The sequence below is a fragment of the Morone saxatilis genome, unplaced genomic scaffold (genome assembly GCF_004916995.1).
Source record: "Morone saxatilis isolate NCDOM2014 unplaced genomic scaffold, NCSU_SB_2.0 Contig12, whole genome shotgun sequence".
Lineage (NCBI taxonomy): Eukaryota > Metazoa > Chordata > Actinopteri > Moronidae > Morone > Morone saxatilis.
In genome coordinates, this window is record NW_023339674.1 from 27603470 (window position 1) to 27615359 (window position 11890).

An 11890-nucleotide genomic window follows, 5' to 3' on the forward strand; every position below is an offset into this window, starting at 1 on the left:
GAACTCCCTTAAACATTAGTTCCACAAGAGACCCAACAGTAACCAAACCATGAGCCAGCAGCTTGGCCGAACGGGGCCAAGGAAAAAAACTGCCCTTTTAACCCAGGCCAGAAACCTAGGACAGACCCTTCGGCCCTAGGTGGGTGGTCAGTCTGGCTTCGACCAGTTGGGTGAGAAAAGAGAGAAATGATTATGCTTGGTCGTTAGTGGAGAAGAAGGCTAAAACTAAAATGGTGCAAAAAAACCGGCTTTAACTAATTAGGTCAGACTTAAGGAAGGCCAAAGTTTAACGACCCGACTTTAAGCATAAGAACACGCAATTAGCAACCTGTTATTGCAACCAGCATTCGTATTTCAGCTACTAATGAAGCTATTTGCACTCATAAATAATTCAGTTAAACATTTTGTAAAATGGTGATGTCAGTCATTCTCCACAAGGAAAAAATTTTTCCCTTGCTGATAGGTATGTAACTGCATTGAAACTTAAATGAGGAAACGTTTCCAGTCAAACCTTCAGCCACAGTTCCGTAGGACGGATTCTCAGATGCTGATTGCGGCTGGTGATGAATCCCACTCTTTTCTTAGGATCTGTCCATATATTTTGCAGGTGCTTTCACAGAAGGAAAAGAGGGTTCAGTGCCGAGGAAAGTGGAGAAGAAGGAAGAAGATCAGGAACTGCCCTGAATACTTGCGACTGCAATCAAATGGTTGTCAGGAAGATAGGTGAAATCTGCAAGAATGTCCAACAGGTAGAACTGCAGTCTCCGAACTACATCACAGATTGTTTTAATTTTTCAAATTTGTTTTAAAAAAAATCCAAATACAAATGAAGTAAATGTGAAAAATAAAACAATTGGAATTTTCATTTTCAGCTATGAAAAGTTTTTTTCCAAACCAGAGACCTGCCCCAAAACCTTAAGTGCCAAAACATGAATGTGGTGTAAAAATGCATAATCTGTCACGTTTACTATATATTTATATATATAATATAATATACTATATATATATATTATATATATAGAAAATAAGATATATAGTTTTATTATTTATTAATATAATATTTATTATATATAATATATATTAATTATTATTATTTAATATAGGGTATAATGATAATATTAATATATATATAAATATAGTATATAATATTTTATATATTTATTATATATATATATTATATATATTTATATTTATTATATATATTTATTATATATATATATTAGTTATAGCAACTAACACATACATCAACACAGTCCAATAAACACTATGTGTAGTTGCTTGTGAAACGCTTCCTTTGTTTGTGTGTGTGTGTAGCGTATGCTACTGCAGGACCTACATGACAGTCATGTGTGTAACTCTCTGCTGGTGGCTGAGAGTGAGGAAGACATCTGGAAGAACGAGTCTCTCTACAGGCAGAGGCTCAACGCCTCCGATGGTAAGTCAGAAGAAGGTGCAGATAGTTGGGCTTTTTATTTGTTCAGGTTTTGAGATTTATGTTTGTCATTTAATGTCGGCTTTTTGTAGTTGTAAATACTTATGTGCCCTTGCCCTTACACTGGTTGACCCTGTCTACACAGATTACAACACAGAGGAGAGCTACCAGGCCAGAGACTACCTGGCAGCTACCATGCAGTTCATCCCTGGACATTTTGCCTGTGATGTGGTGTGGAGCACAATCATCCACATTCACCCCCGTCTCAAGATGGGACCCAACAGGGGTGAGTCGTAGATCTGAACACTTGGGGTTTATATAAAGATCATGTTCCTATGTAAGTATGACATCCACAATGACAAATCTTTGCAAATCTTGCACAGGGGTTACAGTGGTGGAAAGTTTTTATATTCACATTAATGAATTAACCTCTTCTTAAAATGTATTTATTTTGCAATAATGCTCAACATGTTTTTTTCTCCCTATTGTAGCGATTCAGGCCCTGCGCTCTGTGCTGAACTCTTTCTGTGTGGTCAACAGGAAGAACATGTTTGTCTACCAGGAGCGTACAACTAAATCAGTCTTCTACCTCAGGTCAGACTTTTGACTTTTGAAAGTGAAAAAGCACTTCTTCACTGGATTTCAATCTTTCTCTAATTGGTTCAAGGTGTTTTTCAGGATTTTCATCCCCAAACTGACTAAAACACAATATCTTATACCCCTCCTTTACATGCAAGGGCTTTGGGACTGTTGCAACACAGCCAACCTGTAAACTTTATCCTTAAAGGGCAAGTTTTTTAAGGGAGATTTTTCCATCAGTCTGCTGGAAGGAAGAATCGACCTACAGATGTTCTCAAGGTAGTAGTGTATCAGAAAGGAAATCAAACTTGCTAGAAATTGAACTGCTGTCAAACACTTTATTGCGAGTAATTGTGATTTTGTGGTGTCCCGAGCCAGATAGCGGAGCTTCCATTTCATATTTTTAACTGTGAGATTGGAGGTTGTCCTCACAGTTTACAAATCATTTCACAACATCAACAAGACTGGGTTGGTATGATTCATCCGGGGAGTGAGCAAACGGAAGAGCAAATATGGGAAGTTAACTAAGAGCAAGCAAAGATTTAGCCGTGCTTCCATCTAAGTATTTTAATGCGAATTTAGAAGTATCACATTAGAAAAAGTTGATTTTGAAGAAATTAAAAAAAAAAAATCCTCGATAACCACTTGAGGTGTTTTTTGTTGTTTTTGTTTTTTTTCAAAAAAATGCTCTTAATGGGGGATTTTTCTGAATAAGCTCTGACGTAGCGAACATTTAAATCACATTACCGATGAGCTGTTTACACTCCGACAGTCTCCTCATTTCTCCCATGGCTCTATAATATATCCATGATCACATGATCCACACAGATCTGATGGAACCTTCCTATCATTAATATGTATGAGGGGACTGTCAAAAACAGGAAGTCAACAGTTAAAACAGGCTTACTTCAGTAATTTGTGATTATTTTCAGAATATTCTGTTTCATGATGGTTAAGCTCAGTCTTCTTGATCTACTGATGCTTGAATTGGACCATGTTTGTACGCCACTTCGGACAAAAGCATCTGCCAGTGAATATGTAATGTAAATGTATATGTCATTCAACTGACACAATATAGCAGGTAAAAGGTCTTAAAAAGACTGAAAGTTGCAGAAACGCAAGTTATCTTGCCAAGCTTGTACACAGCAGCAATGGTAGCTCGTATTAAACTGTTTGTCACAATTTGACCCTTTGCCTTGAGCAAATATGACACATTTTAGTAGTGTCACATTAGTCTTTGGTTTTGAGTTTCTAAGTTATTTACTGACTAAGTGGTGTAATTGACTTCTCTGGCACACTGACTTTCCAACACCTTCTTGAAAACATTAGCACATTAGTGCTCTCAGAATAGGTAGAAAACACTGGGGATGGACATGAATGATAAGAGAGAAAAAGGATAGATTAGTCAAAAAGGGTTGATATAAAGGTTTTGGAGAAACTTAAAGGGGAACTTCGGCAGATTTGTACCCTAGTCTTGATCACTAGAGGTCACCGAGTACTGTCGATAGGAAAAATAATATGTTTTTCCACCACTCGCTTCACCGAAAGCCCAGAATAATCGATCACGGAGATAATGCCTTCGCGACGAAAAAAAAGTTTATTTCCCCCTCAAAAAGCCATGTCTTCCACCAACACTACTTCCCGGTTTGAACACTTCCCTGCAACGAATTTCTTCCTTCGTTGGCGTTTCCCTCCCCCCACCAAGTGAAATCTCACGGACTGCCGCGACCCCACTTGTGTGCAGGTAAACGCAGGAAGAAGAAGAGAGTGGAGATCGGAGAAAGAGGTATCTCCCCCCAACTGGAAAAAACCGCGCAACCATTTCTTCTCGCAAGTAGTAAACCACTCTATTCTACTCCCCCAAGCCTTCTTTCTCCTTTGAACACCTCCGATCTCCACCCTCTCTTTTCTGATATCTGCATTTACCCGCAACAAGTGTTGCGCTAGTACTCTGTGATCTCTAGTGATCAAGACTAGGGTAAAAATCTGCCGAAGTTCCCCTTTAAGGAGACATCAATTCCATACCTTGTGTTGCTTGTGTTCATGTTTCCAGACTTTGTGAAACATCATTAACAGGGAAATACTCTGACATGGATGGAAACCTCCACATGACTCGCTCCATTGGGCTTGCCAGGAGTCAGGAGCCCTTGTTTCCAGAGGACCTTATGGTAAGTGAACAGATATATCTATTTTGATTGAAAACATTGTTATTGACATGTTTAGTTTGGTCATCAAAGTCTGGTTGTGGTTCTCATCAGAGCTGCTGATCAGTGAAGAGTTTGTTTTTACATATATATGTCAGTGTCCCCTATTAAGTATCAGTAACCTGAATATTAATCCTCAGATCCACTCAACACCCCCAAAATGACAAAACTAGCTATGCATTACACTCTGTATGTATGGCTGCAGCAGATAGACAGAGAGTGAGAAGGATAGGTTAACAGTGCAACGAGCTGTTAAAGGTTACATGTGTTCCCCGGCAGTAAAATGTGTCTCTAAAAAATCTTTTTCACTGCCATTTCACCAGTACTTCCAGTTCCGCAAAATTCCATCAAGGGCAGCGGAAACGCCTCCTGAAACTAAACAGTTTACAGCTCTATCGACTTTGTATCGACATCTTGCCTAAATTAGCACTGCACACAAATCTTCAAAAATTTAACTGAAAAATCCACCAAATGTTTCACCCATAGGAGGCCTGCACCGTCACCTCCTGTCAACTCTAATCACTGTAATGATGCCAAGGTGGAGCAGTGTTCCCTTTTCTGACCTGTTTTTTTCTGACAAAACCAACCATATTGTCTTAAAACCAGCGTCTGAACCAGGAAATAAAGATGTTAAAATTTAGGTAAAGAAAGAACAAAGAAGCAATTTACATTCATTGGTGACATTTCTGAGAGTAGAAGGAAGGGAAAGGGAAATGATTGGAAACATGATAGTTAATTTTCATAGACGTTTTTCCTTAATATAGTAACTTCCAGAAGTTGTGTGTAACCAAAAGTACAGAGGATAACAGAAAAGTTTTAGTTCAATGACTGTAATTCTCACCCTGTGCTTCTTTGCAACTTATCTGATGCTCTGAAGTCGAAATTAAACTGTGAGCTGCCGGTTATAGCATGTAGGCGATAAGGCAGGAAACCATGGCATATTTTGTCCTGCAACCCACACAGGCTCATTCTAGCAGGGGGTGATGGACAGTTTTGAAAGCACTTACATAAAGTAGCAGAAGTCATTCTCAACATACTCCCACCATATTTCCACACTGGCCCATGCCTGTGGAGCAGGCAGGAACTGGGTTACTGTGTAAATGCTAACATGAAGTGCAGTCTGCAGAATTGAATTCTCCTGACTTGTTGTCTGCAGAGGCAGAGTGGAAAAACAGATGTTCAGAAGTCCATGTTCACTTGCTCTTCTTATCTCCAGTTAAGTAGATTGGTGAATAGGAAGAGTAGGGCGAGGGAAGGATTTCGATATAGAATGCCAAGTCCCTGCATAAATTATTCACACAGAGATGAAACATACTACCTAATAACTGTTTGTCAAAGCTTAGTCTATGTAATCATTCTCAACCTGGATTAGTTGTGCAGTCATGACGGCTGGTAACAAATTGTTGACATCTTTGTTGTCTCATTCCTTAGGGTTCCAGGTCTTCTCTGGATGGTTCTCGGCCAGTTGGACAGGTAGACAAGCACATCCTGTTGCTGGTGCATGGGGTGGGAAATGCAGGTAAGAGCTGGGAAATATGAAGGGCTGATAATGATTTGCATTTTCTTTAGTTAGCAAAAGTGGTAGAGCAGTAAGAAGAAATCAGCGGTAAAACCAAGATTTTTATAGGCATACAGTTTTCTTGCTGAAGGCAGATTCACCTCTGGTCTTTGTGTGAGCTATGAGGGAGTCTATGGATCAAGGAAGAAAGCCATAATTAGATTTATATAATCCCAAGACTACCTGGAAGCCAGTGAAGTAATTTTAGAACAGCAGTCAAACTGCTATTGGTCTATAGAGACCTGTTTGTTAGAGCAGACTCAGAGACCCATATTAAAATAGAGTTAATGACTAATAACGAGAGCTTCAGTGATTTACTGAGTCGACTCGAGGATTCATACGTTGGATTGTTCAAGGCTGTAAAGATGGCTCAGGTGATCAAGGTCATCAACTATATAGAGTTTAGTGTCATCGGCATAGCAAGAAAACCTACAGTTATGTTTAGGCATGATTACCTTTAGTGGTTACATATAAGTGTCCATACAAAATGTACGTTGTAAAAAACTGAAGCTAGTTGAGTCCAAATTGTGTTTTGTCGAAAGTGTGTGCAACTGCAATTTTGGATGTGTGTGGGAAACAAGCAATGATTTAAAACTACCTCCAATGATGCTACTAATCATCGACTTTTCGGGGGCCACACTTTTTTCAGCGATTTATTAGATTTCGCACAGCATGCGAACATGCTAAACTAAACTGATAAATATGTTAACATGTTAGCATTGTCATTGTGAACATATTGCCATTCTAAAATTAGCATTGGTGTTGATTTGTTTGATCTGACTCAATTCCCTGATTCATTCCAAACCCACTGTTTGTCTCCTCATTTTTCTCACTTAGTACCTCTCATGTAACTTGCAAGGAGGACCGTGATGATCGATGTGATCCATCATACAATTTAGTTCTTTATAACCACCATGGCTGCAGAATCTTAGTTTGTTTATTCATCACTGAGAGGGAAATTGGGGTGTTGGCAGTAGTTTAGGTAAAATACAGCATTATGAGGATAAAATGCATATATTTACTGTAGCTCTGCATGCCATTAATTCAAAAATTGACATTTCACAGTGGTATTTACACGGTCACCCTCCATCTGTGGGTAATTAGTAAACAAACATAGCTGGGTCCCAGCTCTCTTTGGCTGTAGAAATGGTAAAGCAGTTCTCAATAATTCCCCAAATGCTTTTGGCTAATCGTGTTGCTCGTGGTGTTGTGGGATGAGGCATTTCGAAGCTGGATTGCTGTCAACACGAAGGAAGGCCTGTAGCGACGCTCTGCACTCCTCCGTGGAACGAGGCGGTTACTGATGCCGCTCCACTGCACTGACAGCGTGGTGACAAGGGGGTGGAAAACAGCCAGAGTTGGAGACAGTTTCGCTAACATCCTCCGCTGTACTTCTGCTCTCAGTGAGTGTGGCTCGGTCCACTGACAGAGCAGCCATTTGTCACCTACTTCTGCAGACATGGCTGTGAAAAAAAAAAAAGGCTCCTGCAAAGTTTAGACGCAAAAGTATACAGTGTGTCAGAAGGAAGTCATTTCAGTCAAGTGCTTGTGTTTTGACTAACTGAGATCAGTGTGAAATAACACTGCACACATGGTCTTTCTCATTTGTGGGTGGCAAAAAAAAACCTACTAGTGTGTACTCTGTATGTTGTCGAGAGAACAGTTTGTGTTTCTGCTCAGTGCTTATATTCTCATTTTCAGCCCTGTGTTTCCCTCGGAGTTGTAACTTAATTTATTTATTCTTATAAAGATTGTACAGAAGCTGAGAATAGCCATGCTTGCAATACAGTTGTATGCAAAACTTTGGCCACCCTTTGACAAATAATAATGATTTTTTTTTTTCATTGAAAAGAGGTAAACACTGCCTCTTGATTGTATGGAACATAAAACACAATATTTGCACAAAACAATTTTCAACTTAATTTTATTTCATAAATTGAAAAAAAAAAATTAATAAATGAAAACATCATTGTGGCATGTGTATGGTTTGGGCACCCTACATTGTTAGTGATAAGTAACCCCCCGGTAGATATAACAGTTTGCAAACACTTTACGTAACCAGCTAGAAGTCTATCAGTTCTTGTATTTGGGATTTCTACCCAATTTTCCTTGCAAAAGACTTCTAGTTCTGCAATATTCTTGGGGCATCTTGCATGCATAGCTCCTTTAAGATCTACCCACAGATTTTCAATGATGTTTAAGTCAGGGGACTGTGAGGGCCATTCCAAAACCTTCAGCTTGTTTCTCTTGAGGTAGTCCATGGTGGATTTCAAGGTACAATTAGGATCATTATCCTGTTGTAGAAGCTTCAGTTTTTTACAGTTGCTGTGATGTTTGCTGGTATAATCCATTCATCTCCACCCGTGCAATTTTTGCAACATCACTGGCTGCAACACAACAATAAAACAGATCCACCCCCATGCTTAACACTTCAGGAGGTGTGCTTTTAATTAAATGCTCCATTTTTTAAAAATTATTATTATTTATTACAATTTATTTATTTATTTTGTAATTGTCATCTCGAGGAAACGTGCTTGTTATCTCAAGTTAACGAGATAATCAAAATCATGAGAACACGAAAGGACATTTCCTCTTATTACTTAATTTGTTAATTAATAATGTGTACCAATATGTGTGTGTTGGTTGCCAGGGCCATTAAGCCAACAACACAATGCAGGATTCACAGTAAATAGGATCAGACAAGGTAACGATTCAGAAAATATTGTATTAAAGTCCATGGTCCTTCCAGTCCTTCATCATAGTCTTGTAGAACTGAGGCTGCGTCATAGATAGTCTGACGGAGTCAAGCCATTGTCAGTTCCTGTCTGTGCATTCACTCCAGCCCAATCACAAGAAAGGTCATATCACTGCCATGACAACAAGTTGTCACTGTCAACAACTGGCATGCCAATATTATCTGTACTCAAGGTTTACAGATAAAGAGGAAGATAATGGAGAACTCAGAGAGGAATTGACAGGAAACATTCATTCTCGTATAGTCCACCACTAAACCTATACAGCAGCTGCTTGACCAATAAACAGCTGGATTAGTAACTCTGTGTGGCAGTCACAGCTTTTAAGCTATTGGGTACCTGTAAATAATGCTATAAGGAGTTCAATCTAGATCTGCTCTATTTGAAAAGTGTCCTGAGATAACTTCTGTTACGAATTGGCGCTTACAAACAAAACTGAATTAAGCCCCTGTTCAAGGCACAATATAAAGCCCAGGCGAGTGCCAGGCAATCAGATGCTGTCTTCCTGAATAGGCGCAATTTTATGATGAGCTGTTGAACTTGTTGAATTTTGTTCTGTTATGGACACTATTTCCTTTATTCATGTTGCTGTCGTTGGTCTGGACCTCAGCCTAATAATATTCATATGTGGGCCTTGTTGATCACTGCCTGTGTACAGGCTGCTGTTCCCCATGTGGGCACCTTGATGGCACTGTTGCACTTGGAATAGTTCCCTTGTCTAAGACAGGCAGGGATTACATCAGCGGTTTCTCAGAAGCACAACTCATTAAAATCCTTGTCTGCTCGTCCACTCACTCCACTGTACTTTCAACTTTTTTTGCAGCATCACTGGGCAGCTGTATTGAATTCCTTCTTGAAGTGTTTTTGTAAAGTACGCCATTATTTTGTCAGCAGAAGAAAATACTGAAGTTAAAAGAATACACAGCACTGTAAACAATTATCAAATACTTTCTAACATTGTATAAGTTCACTCTTAATTTGGAAATCAAGAAAGTTAACTTTGGGTCCATTTACCAGCTTTTGTCAGAGCTTTTAACCACATCTCGCGGCTTTTATCAGTGGCTGGAGTTTGCTCAGTTGAAATGGAGAAATATCTAGGTCATGTGAGTACCACTGAGCTATCTCAACAACAGAGCAAACTCTGCTGCGCACTGCCAGTCACACGGACGCACTCTCAGTTCCATTTATACTACAGTTGAGGGTCCGTGTCTGTCTGGCATTACTCACTTGCGCACAGCACTAACACTACTGTGGTCTGACTGTGAGACTATATGGATGTAGTTTGACTGGGGGCAGGGCTGAGGTACACGCAGAACAGAGGCCCAGCAGACAGTGCAGCTTTGGCCGGATTTACTCAAAATCCAGCACCTTTTGCAGGGTTGTGCGGAAGTGTGGCTGTGTCTATTTGTGCTTTAGAAATATAACCGCTGTGAAACAATCAAACTGATTCAATGCTTTGTTCTATGCGCTCTCTCTTCACTCACTCTGTAGTTTGTTACCACAGCTGCTCTCTGTTGAGCCAGGGAGCATGTGTAGTTGGTGCGCTTTATATGTGTAGTGCGTGTGTTCCAAAATGTTGGGCTGCATGCAGACACCCCTTGATGTCACGCTGACCAAAGCGTACCCATGCAGAAGCGGAAAGTAATAATTTGCCTGAAGGCCATGAGATGGTAAATGGACCTGTAAACATGGTATAGCGCCTTTCTATTTCGACCACTCAAAAGCGCTTTTACACCTACATGCCACATTCACCCTTTCCCACACACATTCACTCAGTGATGGCAAAGTCCATCGAACAGAAACTAACGCATTCATACAGCATTTTCACACACCAATGCACAGCATCGGGAGCAATTTCAGGGTTCAGTGATCTTGCTCAAGGATACTTTGACATGTGTGCAGGAGGAGCCGGTCGAACCAACAACCTTCCGATTAAAGTTTTTTTTTTTACTAAAATGGACCAAACTACATGTATGGACTCAGAAGATGAGTGGAAAAGTTGCTCAAAAGGCCAAAAGCTGATATGAATTTCCTGATGGTTAGACATCAGGAAATTGCAGGGAATGTATCATAAAGAGTTAGTTGATTCTTGACCTTTAGAAGAAAGAATCTGAACTCAACTTCTGCTGCTAGCTTTTGTTCCAACCTTTATCCTTGAATGGAGACCAGCTGTTGAAATACGATCAGATTCCATACTTAACTTAATAACATCTAATGTCAGTTGCTTCACTCAGGCCATTCAATCACCAAAATCCAACCACATGTGTATTGTACTAGCCTGAACATGTGTATTTGCAGCATGAGGGTGATACAGAGATGTTGTTCACTGTTTGCTCAGGTCCAGAGATCACAGATGAGCTGGTCAAGGTGCTGCGCAAGCGCCTGGATGAAACCACCTTGGACATCATCACTGTCATGCTTGTGAGGAACTGCAAGCTGACTCCGGCTGACGTAGAGGTAAATTGCTTTTTGATGTCTGCTGTAATTTGTATAGAAGAATTTGGGGGAAAGCACTGCAATGGGTTTGTGTGAGTTTATTTGTGGCTGATCTGTAGTTCTGGGTACATGTACCTGTGTGGGTCAGTGAACAAATTGCTTACACTTCCAGAATGCTGGGTTTTATTCTCACTGGGGCAGCCTGAAAACTCTTGTATGCACTCAGTGCTACTGAAAATTGCTTTGGGTAGAAGCCTTCACTAAACGTTGTCTGGTCAGTTCATCCAGCCATCAGGATCTCCCGCCACTGAGGTGATGAACTTCAGCCTCCCCCAGTACTGCCTTCCCTGGCTGCCCGCTGTGGCTCACTACCTCAGGCAGAACCTCCTCATCTTCCTGCATGTTCCCAAGTACACCGACAGCAACACGGCACACCAATTCAAGGTATATTCCAGACAGACGTTTGACATGTAACAGGATGTGTTGAGTGTAATGTGTATCTGGATCTTTAATGTACATTTTACATAAATGCCTGGAAAAGAAAGAACTAGAATTCTGAATATCAAACCTTTTTTTGAGATACAGACAGAATAAGTTCAGGAAAATTCAGCTTTATCTTGGGTCTTTTTTGTAGTTTTGCTGCGAAATAAGTGGTGCTTGAAGCATGGTGGTGTAGTGACTACTCACAGAGCTAATTTATGAACTAACTGTTAAGGCCTCTACACACCAACCCGATTATCGGCCGTCAGACGACGTCGGACAGTCGGGCTCGGTCGGTGACTCGAATTGGTTCGGTGTGTCCCGTGCCGTCGTCAGTCGGCGTCGGCGTCGGCCTTCATTTTGGCCGATTCGACATGTAGAATCGGCCAGTGGCCGTCGGCCTCAATGACCAATCTGATTGGTGGAGTGCTAGCCCTTGACTAGCGAA

At 40.5% G+C, this 11890-nt stretch overlaps 1 protein-coding gene across 1 annotated transcript in view; it reads left to right on the forward strand.

The window, feature by feature from the left end:
* szt2 (SZT2 subunit of KICSTOR complex) overlaps positions 1–11890 on the forward strand; it is a gene marked incomplete in the record, with an annotated part of 110147 nt that overhangs the window by 35188 nt on the left and 63069 nt on the right. Inside the window, 8 exon segments of the mRNA XM_035652785.1 lie at positions 608–749; positions 1315–1435; positions 1578–1718; positions 1924–2026; positions 4065–4179; positions 5647–5734; positions 10865–10983; positions 11242–11406. Coding sequence (XP_035508678.1) covers positions 608–749; positions 1315–1435; positions 1578–1718; positions 1924–2026; positions 4065–4179; positions 5647–5734; positions 10865–10983; positions 11242–11406 — 994 coding nt within the window.